Below are 21291 nucleotides of genomic sequence, written 5' to 3' on the forward strand. Positions count from 1 at the left end.
AATTTACTAAACGTCGCCATAATCCTCGATTTGTAACTAGTGTTGCGGCCTCATTTAGTTCTATACCTCTTATCTTTAAATTGTTAGAAACTGAGTCCAACCATCGTCGCCTTAGTCTACCTCTACTTCTCTTACGCTCCATAGCAGACTCCATTATTCTCCTAGGTAACCTATCCTCCTCCATTCGCCTCACATGACCCCACCACCGAAGCCGGTTTATGCGTACAGCTTCATCCATCGAGTTCATTCCTAAATTAGCCTTTATCGCCTCATTCCGAGTACCCTCCTGCCATTGTTCCCACCTGTTTGTACCAGCAATCGTTCTTGCTACATTCAAGTCTGTTACTTCTAACTTATGAATAACATATCCTGAGTCAACTCAGCTTTCGCTCCCGTAAAGCAAAGTTGGTCTGAAAACAGACCGATGTAAAGATAGTTTCGTTTGGGAGCTGACTTCCTTCTTACAGAACACTGTTGATCGCAACTGCGAGCTCACTGCATTAGCTTTACTACACCTTGATTCAATCTCACTATATTATCATCCTGGGAGAACACACAACCTAAATACTTGAAATGATCGACCTGTTCTAGCTTTGTATCACCAATCTGACATTCAATTCTGTTGAATTTCTTACCTACTGACATCAATTTAGTTTTCGAGAGGCTAATTTTCGTACCATACTCATTTCATCTATTTTCAAGTTTCAAGATATTAGACTGCCGGCTTTCGGTACAATCTGCCATTAAGACCAAGTCGTCAGCATAGGCCAGACTGTTTACTACATTTCCACCTAACTGAATCCCTCCCTACAATTTTATACCTTTCAGTAGATGATCCATGTAAACTACGAACAGCAAAGGTGAAAGATTACAGCCTTGCCTAACCCCTGTAAGTACCCTGAACCAAGAACTCATTCTACCATCAATTCTCACCGAAGCCCAATTGTCAACATAAATGCCCTTGATTGATTTTAATAATCTACCTTTAATTCCATAGTCCCCCAGTATATCGAACATCTTTTCCCTCGGTACCCTGTCATATGCTTTCTCTAGATCTACGAAACATAAACACAACTGCCTATTCCTCTCGTAGCATTTTTCAATTACCTGGCGCATACTGAAAATCTGATCCTGACAGCCTCTCTGTGATCTGAAACCACACTGGTTTTCATCCAACTTCCTCCCAACGACTGATCGCACCCTCCCTTCCAAGATGCCAGTGAATACTTTGCCTGTTATACTAATCAATGAGATACCTCGATAGTTGTTGCAATCCTTCCTGTTCCCTTGCTTATAGATAGGTGCAATTACTGCTTTTGTCCAATCTGAAGGTACCTTACCAACACTCCACGCTAATTTGACTACTCTATGAAGCCATTTCATCCCTGCCTTCCCACTATACTTCACCATTTCAGGTCTAATGTCATCTATTCCTGCTGCTTTATGACAATGGAATTTATTTACCATCCTTTCCACTTCCTCAAGCGTAATTTCACCAACATCATTTTCCTCCTCCTTATGAACTTGGCTGTTCGCACCACAACCAGGATGATTTCCTTTTACATTGAGAAGGTGTTCAAAATATTCCCTCCACCTCTCCAGTGATTCCCTAGGATCTATTATGAGTTCACCTGAATTACTCAAAACACTGTTCATTTCCTCTTTCCCTCCCTTCCTAAGATTCTTTATTACTGTCCAGAAAGGTTTCATTGTTGCTTGACCTAGCCTTTCCAGGTTATTACCAAAATCTTCCCATGACTTCTTTTTGGATTCAGCAAGTATTTGTTTCGCTCTGTTTCTTTCATTTACGTACAAATTCCTGTCTGCCTCGGCCCTTGTTTGGAGCCGTTTCTGATAAGCCTTCTTTTTACGTTTACAAGCTGCTCTCACTTCATCATTCTACTAAGATGTTCGCCTTTTCTCATCTTTACACACAGTTCTTCCTAGGCATTCCCTTGTTGTTTCTACTACAGCATCTCTGTATGCCACCCATTCACTTTCTATATCCTGAACTTGCTTACTGTCTACAGTTCGAAACTTCTCACTAATCATATCCATGTACTTCTGTCTAATTTCCTCGTCCTGGAGATTTTCTACCCTTATTCGTTTGCAGACAGATTTCACTTTCTCTGTCTTAGGCCTAGATATACTTAGTTCACTACAGATCAGATAGTGGTCTGTATCATCGAAAAATCCCTGGAAAACTCGTACATTCCTAACAGATTTCCTGAATTCGAAGTCGGTTAAGATATAGTCTATTATGGATTTGGTACCCCTAGCCTCCCAGGTGTAGCGGTGAATAGCCTTATGCTTGAAGAATGTATTCGTACCTGCTAAACACATACTAGCACAGAAGTCCAGCAAATGCTTCCCATTCCCATTAGCTTCCATATCTTCCCCACATTTACCAATCACGCTTTCGTATCCTTCAGTTCTATTCCCAACTCTCGCATTGAAATCGCCCATTAGCACTATTCTATCCTTGCTGTTGACCCTGACCACGATGTCACTCAAAGCTTCATAAAACTCATCTGCACCCTCACATCGTTAATACACGGAGACAATTCTAGTCCTAATTCCTCCAACTGACAAATCTACTCATATCATTTGCTCATTTACGTGCCTAACAGAAACAATGTTGCGTGCAATGGTATTCCTGATAAAGAGCCATACCCCAGACTCTGCCCTTCCCTTTCTAACACCCGTCAAATACACTTTATAATCTCCTATCTCTTCCTCATTATCTCCCCTTACCCGAATATCACTTACTCCTAGCACATCCAGGTGCATCCTCTTTGCTGACTCAGCCAGTTCTACTTTCTTTCTTTCATAAGCCCCATTAATATTGATAGCTCCCCATCAAATTCCATTTCATTCGCCAAGTTGTTTCCAAGGAGTCTCTCGCCTGTCAAATGGGAATGGGACTCCATTACTCCCATAGGTCCGAGGCTTCCTTAAACTGTTCTGAGCTCGGTCGATTTATGAAGCAGGATGCTACCCTACTTGCACATAGTCCAAGTGAGGATCTCTCCCCTAACGGGTTATGGACCGTCGGTGAATTGTATAGTCCAAGCCGCCTGAGCACAAGGAGGGCCACGACTCAGAATATGTCCGAGATGCCCACTCCCTTTCCATAGCAACTAGTATCCCGACTCTCAGACCCACTTACTAGGCCACTCAGCCGTTGCCCATGGTTCACGATCTAGGACGTGACTACAGTAACCCACACCATGAACCATTTATTATTATTATTATTATTACTATTATTATTATTATTATTATTATTATTATTATTATTATTATTATTACTTATAGATTCAAGCTTTCTATTGCTTGAACCTAGATCCGCGATCCACGTTAGGAGTACATCTTCGTAAGCCATGCAGTTACACTGCATTCATAAACTAAGATGTTCCACCATCTGTCTTATCTCTTGATCGGTGCATTCCTAAGGAGAGATCAGCCGCTGGGAACACATAAACAATAATTATCTGGGTGTTGGTGACATTTGTTACGTAACACAGTGATCAATTATAAACCTACGCTTTCTTCCTGGGTAAGACTTAAGGAATGATGCACTATCTTAGAGATTAGGAAATTACAGAGAGATAAAACAGAGTTCTGGGATATCAGTTTATCAGCTCTCTGCTCAGAGGACTTGAAAGTCTGAGTTCTGTTCCTTAAACGTTCGAGGAACAAGTTTTAGTCTGCTGTTACCATAAGTAACGCGATGTGATTGCGTTACTACACATGGTTTACACATTATACGAGGGCAGTGAATAAAGTACACAAGAACCTTGTTTATCCAGATTAAGTGGTACCGGAACTGAAGTGGATTATCGAAAATCCGAACTATCCGGAAAACTATAAAAGAAATACAATATATGTTATACAACATATTAACATAGGTTGTACAGTAATACCTCTTTTCAACTGCACAAAAAATATAAGAATACTTTTCTTACATTTACCACTCTGTTTTATGCACTAAAACAGTGTGTGAGCTTTTCCTGTTTTATGTTTGTATAGCGTTTGCGCGCAGCACGATCACGAAGACGTTTTACTAACATCAGTTCTGCCGTGGTGGTTTCAGTGTGAGAGTCCAGCTGCGTTGTTGTATCACCATGAGTCATTTTATTCTGATGGACAGCCGGTTTCATTTTCGAATTCACCATCATCCCCATCATTACCTGCCGAGGAGCAAGAGGCAACAATTTATTCATCTGTCATTATGCCGTAGCCTGAATTACTTTTCAAACAGCCATTTACATCGTTCACATCTACGCCCGAACATCCGGGAATGCATGCAAGTATGTCAAGGAACTCAGAAGAGTCCACGGTTTCCCATTCTCAATTCCAGGCGAATGCCGGGACGGTACCTTTGATAGACCGCGGCTGACTTACTTCCATTCCCTGTCCTTGACTGTCCTTGGCGGAAAAGATATTCAAGAAAAATTGACCCCGTAAAAGAAGTAGAGTACAAGTAAAAATAAATGTTTTTTATTTTCGATCCGGATAAACCGGAGATCCGGATTAATGGGGACCGGATAAACGAGGTTCTTGAGTAGTAGCAACGTAGTCCAGACACTCGCAGGAGACCGGCCATGCGCAAATAGGGTATAGGAAGAGTCAGGTGGCGCTGTTGTATTAAGTTGGGAGTACTGTTGCTGTGTGGCATTGAAGTGAAGAGTATCGATTTCACCGCTCTAAATGATGGTTTCGAAAGCTGATCAGCGTTCATGGATTAAAATTGAGGTTACTCGTGGAAAAAATGGATCAGATAGTTATCGAGGATTACGTGAAGTCTATGGCAAAGTTGAAGGAACCCCTTCAAGGTGGCGGATTTCTTGACGTGGCATCTCTACACCGTGCAGTAGGGAGTTCCGTCGCTGTCATCAACAGAGAAGTCCTTGCCAACTGTCCTCAACGGCTTCCAGACATTTGGCAAAAGGTAATAGACTTTGCGGGCGACTACATTGAAGAAATGTAACAGAATTGTATTCGTTAGCTCATTAAACATCGCCATCAATATTTACTGTCCTCGTAGCATCTCCTAATTCGACTCATGGGATACTTTTTTTTTTTCTAGGGGCTTTACGTCGCACCGACACAGATAGGTCTTAAGGCGACGATGGGATAGGAAAGGCCTAGGAGTTGGAAGGAAGCGGCCGTGGCCTTAATTAAGGTACAGCCCCAGCATTTGCCTGGTGTGAAAATGGGAAACCACGGACAACCATTTTCAGAGCTGCCGATAGTGGGATTCGAACTTACTATCTCCCGGATGCAAGCTCACAGCCGCGCGCCTCTACGCGTACGGCCAACTCGCCCGGTCATGGGATACTTAGTAATAATGGTGTCTGGCCCCGCGGTGTAGGGGGCAACGCGTCCGCCTGTCACCCAGCGGCCCCAGGTTCTATTCCCGGCTGGGTCAGGGGCTTTTAATTGTAAATGATTAATATCCCTGGCCTGCGGACTGGGTGTTTTTGTCGTCCTTAACGTTCCTTTCCTCACCTTCAACACTCTACACTTCCTCCATTCCAATATCACATGGTGCAAGTAGGGGCAAAAGATCTCTATAGGTCGACGCCCCGAACAGATAGCATTAAAAAAAATTAATAATGGAGGTTGGATAGGAAATATGAAAATGACAAGCCTGATACAAGTGAGTGGAAGAAAAATCGGACTCAGCTAGAGCTTCGTGGTCACCAATTTACACTTCCCAAGTTCAGAGTCCCTGGTTGCCGTGGGTGTACTCCACCGCTTCTATCCACAGGAGAAAAGACAGGCCAAAGGAAATCAAATTAAATCAAGGTGGGAATTAAGAGAATAAAATGTGAATGAAGTGGAGTGAAAAGGAAGAATGGTACGTGGCAGTTAGTGAGAAAGAAAGTTCTTCTTGCACGGGGCGGGGTTTGATCCCGTCTCAGTGAAGGAGGATCGTGTGGTACAGCTCTGATGGGCCTTGGATTACTAAGCGACCGCTCTTCAGCCTGAAGACCTGCATATTACGAGGTGACGCTTGGTCAGCACGACCAATCCTCTCGGCTGTTATTCTTGGCTTTATAGACCGGGGCCGCTATCTCACAGTCAGATAACTTCTTAATAGAAATCATACAGTCTGAGTGAACCTCGAACAAAATCTCACATCCCTGGAAAAGTCCTTCACCTAGCCGGGATCGACCAGGATCCTCCAGGTACGAAGCAGACTCGCTAACCCTAGACCGCGGGGCAGCGATACAACTCCTCGGGGCCAAAATTCTGGCGTCTCCTTATCTAAGGAGACAGTAAAACTAGTCAGTGGGACGAAAAGCGAAACCCATTATTATTATTATTATTATTATTATTATTATTATTATTATTATTATTATTATTATTATTATTATTATTTCTTCCCCCGTTAGGGTCTTCTACGTGCCAGTTTCAGTGCTCTTCATTCTTTGTTGTCCCTTCTTCTTTCTTCAATACTCCATCTTCTCACTTTGTCTCCTTTTTCTCTCATCAGACCGTTTTTAGTATGTTTTCTTTCCTTTCCGACCTTGGAACCCTTCCATTTTTAACTCTTCCTAAAAACCTCTCTCTCTCTCCCTCTCTCTGTCGCTTATTCTCTTCTTATATTGTTTCTTTCCAAATCATTCTTGCTTTCATGAATCGAGTTTGTTGTTTACTTCTTGTTCCAAAGATATTTTAGGATGTGTTTTGTTAACCGCTTGTTATCCATTCTGTATAAATGCCCCAAAATTACCAATCGTCTCTTCTGTAGTATTGTTTCTGTTTTGCTTCCTATGTTCCGAGTTATTTCATCATTACTTCTTAATTTCGAGAGTTCTGTAGTTCTTGTCGGACCGAGTATTTTCCGCATAATTCTTCTTCCCAGTACTTCTAATTTATTCACTTTCAAATTCAGTAATAGACATTCACTCGCATATAGGCATTCGGGTTTGACTACTGTCCTGAAGTGTTCTATTTTGAGGTTTTCAGATAAACACTTTTTGTTGTTGATGTTCTTACTTATATACTACCGTACGCTCTTTCCATGTTTTGTATTCTTTCTTCTACAGCGGATTTTTCTTTATTATTATTATTATTGTTATTATTAATATCCTTTGACAGATGCGTTCATGTTTCAGATAGTTTATCTCCGAAGTGTTACTGGACAGACCTGGTAGTCTTCAGGTTAGTTTAAGCTAAGCCACGCTGATAGGCTGTGAGATCTTCAATGCGGTGCCTGAAAGGACGATGTCGGCTCACACATCAAAGTTTACCTTTCATAGCCCACAGCGATGTGGCGTTCTTTAGAAAACTATGGATCTATGAACTCCTGAAAGGGAGTGGCTGTTGTAGTATATTAAGATGAGCAGCAGGCGCATCCCTCGCCGTTGTTTGATCTCTCTTGCTTCATCGTTCGTAAGATACGGTAACAACGACCTTAAAAATTTACTCGCTTGCTTAAAAACCTCTTATGCTAGTTATTGTGATGATTATTATTTCTCTAGTTTAATTGGTATTTTTCCTCTTCCATTACAATACGTATACTGTTATTACATTGTTTCTGGGGTCGTAAGTCTGTTTTATAGTTATATTTATGGTTGCTGTTGAGGACGGCAGGCGAGTTAAATTACTTCCCTTGGAAAATAAGGAAGAAATATTGTTTAACATAGTTTCACATGTGTCATAGAAACTAACAAAATTATTTTGTTTTGTTTGTTTGTTTGTTTGTTTGTTTGTTTGTTAAGAAGGAAGCCATTCTTTCCATTGTCGACACAGGTAAGTGTAACTTAAATGCGTTTCAGTCTGTCAAACACTGAAGTTCAATATATCATTTACACTACAACGCACCTATAAAAAACTATTATACAAGGAATAAAAATACACATTATTGAACAAAGAATGACACGTTTCGTTCTTAAAAGAACATCATCAGGTTATATCAAGTCACACTCAATATTTCGAAATATTTATGTTTATTTCTGTCCAAACACCTAGGAATTTGAAATTTGGAACTAATTATCTTCATGAAGCCATACCTTGTTTTGACTCCAGCATACAGTCATAGAAAATGATGATGTACATTTAAGAACGAAATATGTAATTCTTTGTTTAATAGTGCGTTTTTTACAGGTACCTCACAGTGTAATATTTATCTTGAACTTGTGTGTTCAAAGGACTGAACAACTTTTAAGTTACATTTAAACAAAATAATACTGAAACTCGGCGTATTTATTGATGTGAATTCCTTCATTTTCATTATATCCTTTTAACGTTCAGTCTGAAAGCCTCTCTAAATTAAGTAATCACTTCAATTATTGGGTTGGCGCAAGTTCTTAGTTTACTAAACATATCAGATACACAGTTAATCATCAGTAGTATATTCTCCTTCACTATATACAACAGTCCGCACACGCTGGGGTAACTTTTCGATTCCGCGCCTCTAAAAATCTCGTGGTTTTGAGTCCAGAAACTTGTCAAGCCATGTTCAAAGCGCCTTTTCGTCCGCAAAGGAAGTTCCTTGAAGGTTGTTCGATAGAGAGCGGAAAAGGTGGAAATCTGAGGTTGCAAGATCAGTTGAATGAGGTGGGTGCGCAATGACTTCCCAACCCAACTCCTGTGTAGTATATTGTGTCAGGTTAGCAGAGTGTGGTCGGGCATTATCATGGAGCAGCATCACTTCACTCAGTCTTGCTGGTCGTTTTTCTTGGATTGCGTCTGTAAGGGGTCTCAGTTGTTGGCAATAAATGTCAGCAGTGACGGTTACACCTCGGGGAAGCAATTCGGAACACAGCAGAACGTCGCTGTTCCATCAGATGCATAACATTATCTTTTGTGGATGCGCGCAGGTCTTTGTACGGGGAATTGTTTTTTTCCTTGGGCTCAACCATTCATTTCTTTTCCTTATGCTAACATTAAGACACCAGTAACGATACGGTCAATGTTGTTCACGAGCCAATTGCTGACGAGCAAGCATAGATGCACGTATGGCCAACCGCTGATTTTTGTGGCTTTGACATAGAACATGTGGTACCCATACACCCGATTTTGAACTTTATCCATTCAATGCAAATGTCGCACGATGATGGAATGATCGAAGTTCATCCCATTTGCCACGTATTGTGTACACTGACGTGGAGCATTTTGGATAAATGCGTTTAAACGATCTTCGTCGAACCCCGAACGTAGAGAGTCATTAATGTCAAAACAATTCTCCTTTAAACGAGAAAACCATTTTCTTGCCGAGAATGGAATTATCCCCATACACGGTGCGAATGTTTCTGGCTGCCTCCGCTGCTTTTTCCCCTCCATTGAACTCAAAGGGAAGAATATGTCGGAAATGTTTTAATTTCTCCACTTAGCAGTCCATTTCCTAGCGACTCCAGCTCCATTTACTTTCTGCAAATGACAAAACTTCAATATGTAACCTCAAATACAAACATTGAACTACAAATAATATATGACAATCGATAAATTAACCCATAGAAATCGGGGTACCAACTCGCAAAACAAAAACGCTACGGACTTATGCATCAACCCAATATTTCCACAACTCTAATCATTAAATGCATTCTAACGATCATTGACTCCATTATTCTCCGAATTAACTAATTCTCCTCCATCCACCTCACATGACTCCAATACCGAAGCCGATTTTTACGTGCAGATTCATCCGTCGAATTCGTTTCTAACTTAGTTTTTCTCTACCAATTCGTTCACATGTTTGTACCTGCAATCCGTCTCGCCACTTTTATGACTGTTATTTTTAATATGGATAAGAAATCCTGAGCTCATCCAGCTTTCACTCCTCCCTTACCGAGAAGCCAATGTGAATGTACATTTAAGGTACGGTAATCTTGTAAAATATTTTTTTTAAACATGGAATCCGAAAGTGGAAAATATATTATGTATAATTAGTGAGATAGCTGAACTGACCAATTTAGAACACTATCGTGAGTTTCACTGGGGCGCAAAGTCATCCTGGACTGGTAGTACACCTTAGCTCCCTTATACTACCATACAGTTGTTCGATTCTTCGGTCTGTAGAAACTAATTTACGATTAAATAACATTTTGAAAATGCCTGAATAAGAAAACATTTAACAACGGATTATACCTGAAAATTAAAGAGTTTAATTAAAAGTAGAATTATATTTCTCGTCCTTGGAAGATCATCATCAGATTAAGTTGAAACTGAAAACTATAATAAATTACATGCTTTATGTCACAAAGAAGTACTTACGGACTTATGTGGAGGTGGTGATCCGGGTTTTGTGTCACGTAGCTGTCAGCTTGCATTCGGGAAATAGTAGGAGATAGCAGCCAAATGGTGGGGATGTACCTTAATCAAGAGTTCGGTCGTTCCCTTCCCATTCCAAGCCCTTTTCTGTATAATCGTCGCCGTAATACCTATCTGTGTCGGTGCGACGTAATGCAAAATTGTAAAAAAGAAAGAAAAATTAAAATCCGTATTTTAGGGCGAACTACAACTAGATAACCGTATCCTCTTAACTCTAATCAGGGGTGAAAAGGGGAGTGTTCCGATACTTCCAAGGAGATATGTATCAGCAGGAGCAATTCGTGGCTTTGGTTGTATACGACTTGTGAACTTTCCCACATCGCAGCTACTCTTATATTCACACACACTTAGTGGGTCTTTAATTTCTACACACTTCACTCCACGCAACTTCCACAGCGGTTACCATGGCTACAGCCTCCAAGGGCGCCTGTAAAGTCGGGGTATACATTTCTATGGACGGTCTATAAGGAAGGCTTTGTTTCTCTCCAAGTTCGTTCCGCTCCAAGAGAAGGGTGCTCTGGTGTTATCTTGAGGCTAACACTACATGCCAGGTTGTTCCGCACGCGACGCTAGTTGGACCGAGACCATGGCATCGAACTGTCGGGCTAGGGACCTTCTTGTAGAAGACTTTAAGGAGTGATTCGCCAGCCCTTCAGACGCGATTAAGTAGAAGAAAATGTGTACTATCTCTTCGATCTTCGAACTATGAACAAAATGATACACCATGCAACATGCAATGATAGCATTAAACAACACCACGCTCAAACGTACGTCTCAGCCTGGCAGATAAAGTTAACAGTTTCCTTTGTACTAAAGAGTTCGGATTCCAAAAAACAAAGAAGAAAAAGGAAGTGAATTCTAAGACGAGTTTGGATGTTGTGTTGCTATGATTTCCCTCCCTTTCTGTATGGTTTCGAAGACTATACGCTGAGCTCTTTGGTGGAGAAGTGGATAGAAGATATTGAAATGTACTTGTACAGAAGAATGATTCGAATATCCTGGATAGAGAGGAATGCCAATGAGGAAGTTCTCAACGTGTTAAATAAGGAAAAAGAGCTTTTTTTACAAGTTGCTTTACGGCGCATCGACACAGATAGGTCTTATGGCGATGATAGGTCATGAAAGGTCTAGGAGTGGGATGGAATCAGCCGCGACCTTAATTAAGTTACAGTACCAGTATTTGCCTGGTGTAAAAATGGGAAACCACGGAAAACATCTTCAGGGCTGCCGAAAGTGTGGTTCGAACCCACTATCCCCCGAATACTGGATACTGGCCGCACTTAAGGGACTGCAGCTCTCAAGAGCTTCTAACAACCCTAACAACCACCAAGGAGCGAAAGTATAGGTACGTCGGTGAAGGATATGAACTTTTATAACTCATCATTGAGAGGAAAATTGAACGAAAACGATCTGTAGAGAGAGAGAGAGAGAGAGAGAGAGAGAGACGAAGAAATCCCTGGCTTAAAGCCTTGCGCCGCTGATATGAATGAACTTGTATGAACTCTTTTGAGCCGCTGTTTCGCTAATTTTCACAATCAATTGGATCGAAAAAATCTGAAGCGCACTTTGCATGAAATAGTGATTCAAAGTAAGTAAAAACTTGTGCTAAATATTTGACGTCACACGCATTCTCTGTTATAAGATGGCGCTGTGTTCATTCGCTCGCTCAGTTGGAGGTTAGCTGTTATTGGTCAGTTTCTAATAAGTAGAGATGGGAATTTTAGGCACGAACAAGTTAGAATGCAAACGTATTTAACCAAGCCGCAAGTGTTTTCTACCCGCACAACGGCTCTGCAGTGAGATTTGCATAAGTATTAGCGATCTGCGCTATGAGAACCCCTAACATTTATGCAACTCACATACATGACTGTTGAGCGGATTGACCACACTTGTGCCTTGTAACCTACTAGTGCCTATAATTCCCATCTCTACTAATAAGTAAGTCTACGAAACGCTCAAAACCCTGCGGCGTTACAATAGTGACAGCCTACTGCCAAATTTTTGGGCTGGAGGTCCATCTGGAATTAACGCCATCAATTTTCCGTCACCATTGTAACCATAGCAACCGGTGGTGGTAGGTCAGTAGCGTCATCTTCTCACTGTGCGCTTTCTTCCTGTAACTAAGAGCTTGAGAAAATATCGTATTAAGTAAACCCCGTTCTAGTCCTCAGTCCAGAATTAAAATACTTGAATAGGCCGGGAAACGAACCCAGGGCATTCATTCATTCTTATTTCATTTAATGTTCACATCTGTAAATACTTCATAGTGAACATTTTTTCATCATTTTAATTTCAGTGGACACTAATGATTCCGCACTAGACGCAACAAGCATGAGTGGAGAGTTGCCTATGCGTTAGGCGTCCGAGGGAACATATCGGAAACTTTGGAGCCACTCCGAAACTGAGCACTACAAGGGTATTTCTTTCAACATATAAGTCTTTTATTTTCGATTGGCTTTACGTCGCACCGGCACAGATAGGTTTTATTGCAAAGATGGGAGAGGAAATGGCTATGAGTGGGAAGGAAGCGGCCGTGGCCTTAATTAAGGTACAGCTCCAGCATTTGCCTGGTGTGAAAGGGAAACCACTGAAAATCATTTTCTGGGATGCCGACAGTGCGGTTCGAACCCATTATCTCCAGAATGCAAGTTCATAGCTGCACGGCCAACTCGCTCGGTAACATATAAGTAATGCTCTGCCACAGATTCAAGGTGATCGCACTTTGCCAGGGAGACAGTTGACCTTCAAAGTGATCAATCAGGTTCACTTTCGTATATCACCTGACATATCGTCTAGAGCACTTGGCACCATTCGGACATCGATCTCTTCAGTATACAGCTTGTTGGCCAATAGATAGTAGGTTTGATAAGTGTCTGCTCTACCAATACATCACAGCCTGACGAAAGCTACGGAGGTTACAAAATATATCGACGGTAGAAATATTATATTTTCACCGACATTGACATATTGGAGACCACCGGCGGCCATTGTTTCTCCCTGTCAGTACCAGGAACCCCACTCGCTACCTTCATGTCCGTTACTTTCAGTTTATGTGTAAAATATTCTGAGTCCGTTCACCATTCACTCACTTACAGCAAACCCAGTCTGAAAACCAGCGAAGCAAATGTAGGTTCGTCGAAGAGCGGTGGTGGTGGTGGTGGTGGTGGTGGTGGTGGTTATCATTGTTTTAGAGGAGGTACAACTAGGCAACCATCCTATATATAACATTAATCAGAGAGAAAAATGGAAGGAATTTGACACTTCGAAAAATGACGAGATCGGTCAAAGAAAGACAAGAGCCACGAAGGGCGTGAAAATTAAAACTTCCTAGGCGTCGATACCTAATACCGTCGGGGTCAGAAAAGAACAAGAGTTGACCAAGGGGGGTCGAATAGGATAGAGGAAAGTGAGGAGCCTGGCATAAGTGGAAGCAATGCCAGGACTCAGTTAAGGGCCTCTTAGTCGCCAACCCACGCTCCAATGTTCAGAGGCCTGGGACCTCGTCGCAGAGGATACCGTAGGTGTTAGTGTACTGCCCCCACCCACAGGGAGAATTCGTCGAAGAGCTGAGTTCGTTCTCACACAATACTACTAATCGGAACTGCGAACTCGCGGCAATAGCAAAGCTACGTCTTGATTCGAGGGAGAATACACATCCTAGGAACTTGATGTGATCAACTCCTTTTCCAACTTCGTACATTCTACCTTTTATATTGCTTCCAAATTGAGATCAGTTTAATCTTGGAAATAATCATAATCACTGCGTTTCTTAATGAGAGTCAATAAGAACAAGTCGCCGTCGTAGGCCAGGCTGTTAACTACATTTACACCCAGCTGAATCCCTCCCTGCCATAATAAATTTTTATTTAATTCAATGCGTCTACCAACGCACGTTAAGTACGTTCACTGGCATGATGATATAAACAAAATAATTCATATACGTACAAACAAAAGTCAAAACTCCCTCACATTTTACGTGCACAATAGGATACTGTATCGACATTTTACAATAATTAATTGTTTCGATCCGCTTAAATATTGAATGATGATACTCGACACAAAAAGAGTGAAATATGGGAGCGCGCTACCGGTTAAGGTTTTCGAGTTCTATCGAACAGCGGCAGCTGCTGATTATCAGAGCGATACCATCAACACACAGTCCAGATCGCTGAGTAGGTTTCTGAAAGAATACTGATGTCTTTCGCTCTTCTGTACCTAATGCTAGGTATAAAGAACGCTCTTACGAAGAACTAATAGAAGTTGCACTTAGGATAGACTATACGTCATCCAACTGTAGCCTGCATGGATTTAAGTGGGACTGTGCGAAAATATTGACACTTTTAGATTTTAGAGTCTGGATACCGTTGCAGGAATATTGATTTCTTCTTTTCTATTATTGAGTTTAAATTATTCCATTCTTGAGATACCAGTTTACTTCCCCAAGGCGCAACAGTCCCGAAGCGTACTGTTTGGGTCATCAGTCCATAGACTCGTTTTATGCAGCCCTCTATGCCACCCTATCCCGGACTAACTTTTAATTTCTACATAACTACTACATTTATACTGTAATATGTTTGTCTTGGTCTACCCCTACCATTGTTACCAGCCTACATTTCCCTAAAAGAAAACAAAAATCTCAACAACTGAACAAGTCCTGGGTGTCTTAAGATGTGTCCTCTCATTCTGTCTCTTCTTCTCGTCATTCTTCTACTCTCACCAAATCCATTTCGTAGGCTGTATCGTACTTCGAGATTCCATTTACTCATCTCACTTTCAGCATTCTGCTGTAACACCACGTGTCAAAAACTTATATTCTCTTACTTTTTGTGCTAATTATCGTCCGTGTTTCGCCACGCTCCAGACGAAAGCAAAAACTTATTTCTGATTCCTATATCAATGTTCGAAGTATGCAATTTCTCTTCTTGATGATGATGATGATGATGATGATGATTGTTGTTTAAAGGGGCCTAGTATCTAGGTCCTCGGCCCTTAATGGTACGAAATGAGACGAAATGTAATGAAAATTTGAAAGTTCAAAATCATCCATTGACCAGAATAAAAAACGTGATGATGAAGAATGAAAGGATGGATATGAATTTAAAACAATCAGTGGATCCGACCCGCAAATCCCTACCTTCCCAGGATCCGACCCGCAAATCCCTACCTTCCCAGAAACTATCATAAACAGTAGTATTGCTGACCAAGGAACTGCTTCTAAAGCACAATCCTGAATTGAGGATGCTTGTTGTATAAAGGGGTCCAAAATCCAGGCCAACGGCCCCTCATAATGGTACTTATCGCTAGTAAAGTAGCATCATGGTATTTGTCATGTTGCGGTACTAATCAAAAGTAGCGCAGACTCACAGTGTTCCACACATTATGGCACTACTCACAAGTATTGCACGTCGCAGAGGTAACGCAGACCTATGGTGTTTTTCACATAATGGCGCCATTCATAGGCAACGCAAACCCATGGTGTTCCTCACCTAGGTGTACTAATCATGGGCTTCGGTATTCCCGTGGTGTTTCTCACAATGGTACTCATCACGGGTACTGTAAAACCCAGATTGATTCACCCTCTGTTGCTACTAACCACAAACCTATTGTGTACCTAACATAGTGGTACTACTCGCAAGTAAAGGTGACCCATGGTGTTCCCCGGGTGATGGTACTAGTCACAAGTAGTTCCACAGTTCTAATACAATCATCCCTTGGTCGCCCCTTTTAGTCGCCTCTTATGATAGGCAGGGGATACCGTGGGTTTTTCTTCGTCGACGTCCCCCATCCACAGGGGGTCAATTTCGCTTTAAGAAAGGCCTTCCTTGGTTGTACTAGTCATTTCCTCCTTACTTCTGCCATCGTTAGCTATGATCAATATTCATCTACTTCAATTAAGACTTCATTTCCTATTCTAATAATTCCTGCATCACCTGATTCACTCGACTGCTATCCCTTACTTTTGTTTTGGACTTATTTATTTTCAACTTGTTCTCCTTCTCCAAGACTGTTTCCACACCATGCAGCAATTTCTCCACATCTTCTGCAGACACATAAAATAACAATATCATTGACAAATCTCAGAGTTTCGATTTCCTCCCGGGCTGCGTGGCTCAGATTGTTAAGGCGCTGGCTTTTTGAGTCCAAGTTGGCAGGTTCAATCCTGGCTCAGTCCGGTGGTATTTGAAGGTGCTCAAATACGTCAACATCGTGTCAGTAGATTTACCGGCACATAAAAAAGTCTCCCAGGGACAAAATTCCCGCACCTCGGCGTCTACAAAAACTAGCGTCTACAAAAAGTAGTTATTGGGAGATAAAATCACTATTATTATTATTATTATTATTATTATTATTATTATTATTATTATTATTATTATTATTATTATTATTATTATTATTATTATTATTGCTTTGCTTGTGAGACCTACTGTTTGCCGTGCACTTTGTCTTCTCGTATGGGCTAGAATAAATTTGTTACTTTCATTGACGTGTCTCCGTCTCATCCTTGGCTTTGATGATATGAAATTGACCGAGGTAAGAGAGACGCTAGTAATACCATTCCTTACGCAGTCAATGCCTGCTATGAATGGTGTGAAAGTGTTGCACATAGGGTCGGTTGGTGTGAGCATTTCAGTGGGCTTGGCAGACTGAAGTGCAATAGAAATTTCTGGTTCAAAGAGGAAAACAACAGGAAACTGTCTCACTTCTCATTTCCCTACTATGCCTCTTCAGTGATTCGTAAGCAATATTTGATAGCTGGTGGAGGAGCTGTTGATGATCCAACCAGCCTTCAGAGTGAATACACAAAATAATAATAATAATAATAATAATAATAATAATAATAATAATAATAATAATAATATACAATATTATATATGATTATTATTATTTACAATATTATATATGATATATAATATAATTATATTATTATTATTATTATTATTATTATTATTATTATTATTTAATTTTGATTTCCTGTCCTTGGATTGTGATTTCCTTTCCATATTCTTCTTTGATTATATTTACTACCTATTTTATATAAACAATGAAACTGAACGCGTTGCAAAGTGAATCATTTAATAATACTTAACAGTAACATTGATGATATGGTTTCATAAAGTATAATTGGTTATTTATACAACGTGGAAAACATACTTTTTTGCACCAACTAAACAAATTCGCGTATTCAAGATTATTACTGAGAGTTGATGCTGTTATCTTTGAACAGGTTTAATATTTTAATATTTTCAATTCTTTTGTGTTGCGGGTTCCGTCTTGGTGTTTGCCCCTTAGTCAGTCGAACCCGATATCCCGCCCTGCTGGTAGGTACGTTCTTCTACTGGGTCTCGATGAGTGAGTTGAGGTACATTTTTTATACGAACTACTTCTATTTTGTTTCAGATCAACAGCAGATACTGGTGCGGTCTCAATGGCAAGGGTGGTGACTGCAATATCAAGTGCTCAGGTAAATATGTTCTTATACTGTAGCCTGTATTACTCCTCAAACTGAACGAATACGAAAGCAATTTCTGTGACTGTGATGGACGATTTTTGAAGGAGTGTCGTGTTAAAGATCTCTGGTGTTGCACCGTATGAAGCCCGGAGGGAAAAAGTCAGCCATAGCAACCATCCAGTAGGATTCGCTTTCGGTTGCTGGATAGCAGCATTATTGTAATGAAGAAATTGGTAGACAGGTCAGATAAATGGCACCAGTTGAGAATGTCTACAGCTCTCAAGCTGGAGCCATACGATTATTAATTCTTCTTGTGCTTCGTTTCGGCCGGCTGTGGACCACTTTAATTCAACAGTTTGCATCCTTGATCTTTAATTCCTTCCCAGTATTCCCGCATTTGATTTCTGTGAGGCTTGTTTCTTTCATCAGCCCACTTCTTGCCTGTTTTCAACTTCGGCTTTTCTTGAAATCGCTGGTATGCTCGAACTTTCTTCTCCTGGTGAACACGTTCCTGGATGTCTTCATGAGTGATTCCTATTTCTTGACGGTTTTTTTCAACTTCGGTGAAACATGGTCCCTTTGTTTTCTTCTTTACAAAGTACGAAAAGCTCCGGTTGATCAATTTCTGCGAGCTCATGTGTGTTATGCAGCAGTAAAAATTAATCCTCCGTTTACGAATGGTGTCCGTTATCCTTTCCACATGCAGGCACAGTTCATTTTTTTGCCGTCTCCTGTCCTCATCATTTTCTCTGATTGGTCCTAGGATATTTCTCAGGAACTCTCTTTCTTTCTTTCTTTCTTTCTTTCTTTCTTTCTTTCTTTCTTTCCCTTTCTTTCTTTCTTTCTTTGGCTTCTAACTTGACAATTAAACCCTTCCTGTTCAATGCACGGCATTCTGCTGCAAACAGGGCCTCTGGAGTTTATTATTATTATTATTATTATTATTATTATTATTATTATTATTATTATTATTATTCATGTGGTATCGGCTAACTTCGGACCACGTCAGTTCAACTGGCTACTTCTGACTTTGATGTCTGCCCAGTACTTCAGCATGCGTTCTCGGTGTCGTTCCTTCCTCTACTCTGTCAATGCCTTTCTTGTTTTTAGTTTTCGCTTGTCTCGGAAAACTTGGAACGCTTGAAGTTCCTTCTTAAGTGGCACACGCTCCTGGATGTCACTGCGTGTGATTCCCACTTCTTCAAGGACTCTATCCACCTCAATGAACCAAGCCCCTTTGCTTTCCTTCTGCTGAAAGAAGGTAATGATGCCGTTGTGTGCATTCGTGTAACCTGCCCATATAAATAATTCTTCTTTTCCAGATGGTATCGGTAATCTTCTCTACGTCGTCGTTATGTCGTCTTATTATAATAATAATAATAATTATTATTATTATTACTATTGTTGTTGTTGTTCCGAGGTATCTGTGGAACAGCAGAGGTGAAAGAAGGTGCAGGGGTGAATGGGTCTAACTACAAATGTCAAGAAAAGAAAAAAAAATTAAAACTTAAACTGAAGGTTATATTTCCTTTTATAAAAATTGAACTTTAGCAAATTTTATAACAATGAAACGTTAGGTAAAATGACAAGGCTTTAACCAAAACAAGAAAATCCAAAATTTAGAGACAATTTAACAATATGAGCTCTAAGCTCACAAACACATATTTACCAAAGGGCAGAAATCCCCTAATAACATGGAGCACTTGCTCCCACCTAGCAATGTCAAGCCTCCTAGAGAAACATATCCAATACTTAAAAGAGCTGACCCGCTCTCAGTTTTCCAAGCCTATTAAAGGCAATAGCAGGCTTTACACTAAATTGCCATCAAGGCACAACTTACACAAAATGAAACGGGGGTATCTTGTACCCAACCTACTGGGCCTTAGTAGAAAAAGAATAGGTTAAGTAAATGACCCAAAATGCAAAACTGAATGGAGACGTGAATTTGCACTCCTACATGAAACGTCTTAAAACCTAAGAGGCACTAGGCCGATGAAACAGGGGCTATTCCCAAACTATGGAGGTGACTCGTATAACGAATAAATTTAACACATTAAGGAAGAGTAGAAAATCAGTTAACCAAAACGTAGTCACCTCAAGTCAAAATGAAGGGGAGCTCGAGAGGGTAAAGCACTCTCTATCCCCGATTTACAGTTACAGATATATGCAGTTTTTATATAAGCCGGCACAAGTTTACATTTGTGGAAAGGTAGGTTACATTGTAAATGTTTCGGACCTTTCCCGCGGGTTAAACTGCTGAGCTAGCAAGAAATAAAGATGTTAAGCGGCCATTACCTTACTGAAGAACTGCTGCCAGATGGAAGAGGCGCTTCCCGCCTCCTGCTACACGTCCATACACTAAGTTAGATGTTGATGAAGTGGCCGAGAGACAAGAAAATCAGCAGTTTTTATAGCCTCGGGGAAGGTTCGAGACCTTTCATGAATAATTAAGACACACCCACAGGCGTTTATTGGGTAGCTTACAGTTACACATCAAAATCGAAGAAGAAAGACACGATTGGTCAAAATTAATTACAGACATTCTGGATTGGCTAAGTTCAAAACTGGCAGAAGGAAAGATTAATATTGCCAATCCACAAATGAAAGAACGAAATTTAGTAAGGACAAAAACTTATGAGTATAAAATTTCTTCAAATAAAGTTCCTTCACTTCGCACCAGGGTGCATGATCATAGTTTTTTAGTAGAAACATCTATGAAGGAATGTCCACACTACTTGATAAATAGTAAACAAAAACAAGTCGAAATTCACACAGTGACATCTTCAGAGGAAAAATTTAAGTAGGTCCAGGCGGAAAATTCGAATGTGCGGCGTAGAGGTGTACCCCCGCTACAATTATTATTATTATTATTATTATTATTATTATTATTATTATTATTATTATTATTATTATTATTATAACACATGGCTTTAACAAACATTTGGATTACTGAATAATTTACAGGACATTGGACAACGGCCTTAATACACCCTCTTCACAAAAAAAAAGAGACAAGAGAAACCAGAGGATTATCTATCTTGGACTGCACATATACGAGTTTTTTCCATGATCTTACGTGGGGGGATTAAAACACAACAACAACACGAGCTAGGAGAATACCAGGGATGCTTTAAACCCTGGAGAAGTTGTGCTGAACAGATTAGCACTCTAAGATAAATAATGTCATACTACAGAAAACAACACAAGCCTATAGTAATAACATTTGTTGACTTTAAGAATGCATATGATTGTATACACAATTTTCTTCAGAATTTTGGACTTCATCAAAAATTAATTAAACTGACAGAATTTACTTTAACTAATACCAAATCAAAAGGAAACTTTAGAGAAGAATTTTCTGAAGCATTTTTAATTGTCTAGCTGGGAGGATGGGTGTCTGTGTTCATCATAACACACATCATATCACACTACAAACCACCACACAACAGTGAATAGATCCCTCATGACAGGGTTCGCGTAAGGAAAGGGTATGTCGCCGTAAAACTATACTAAATCCATACAAAGTGCCGACCAAAAGTAATTGGATAAAGGTCAGG

At 40.4% G+C, this 21291-nt stretch overlaps 2 protein-coding genes across 4 annotated transcripts in view; one reads left to right on the forward strand and one right to left on the reverse strand.

Annotated features, from left to right (window-relative positions):
• Positions 1-21291, reverse strand: part of LOC136872067 (leucine-rich repeat-containing protein 15) — a 444903-nt gene that overhangs the window by 247070 nt on the left and 176542 nt on the right. The window lies entirely within an intron of this gene.
• Positions 1-21291, forward strand: part of LOC136872069 (lysozyme) — a 170659-nt gene that overhangs the window by 136311 nt on the left and 13057 nt on the right. For both annotated transcript variants that reach the window (XM_067145932.2, XM_067145931.2), the window contains exon 4: positions 17683-17746. In XM_067145932.2, the coding sequence (XP_067002033.2) occupies positions 17683-17746 (64 nt within the window). The remainder of the gene's footprint in view (positions 1-17682; positions 17747-21291) is intronic.

The sequence above is a fragment of the Anabrus simplex genome, chromosome 4, assembly GCF_040414725.1.
Source record: "Anabrus simplex isolate iqAnaSimp1 chromosome 4, ASM4041472v1, whole genome shotgun sequence".
Lineage (NCBI taxonomy): Eukaryota > Metazoa > Arthropoda > Insecta > Orthoptera > Tettigoniidae > Anabrus > Anabrus simplex.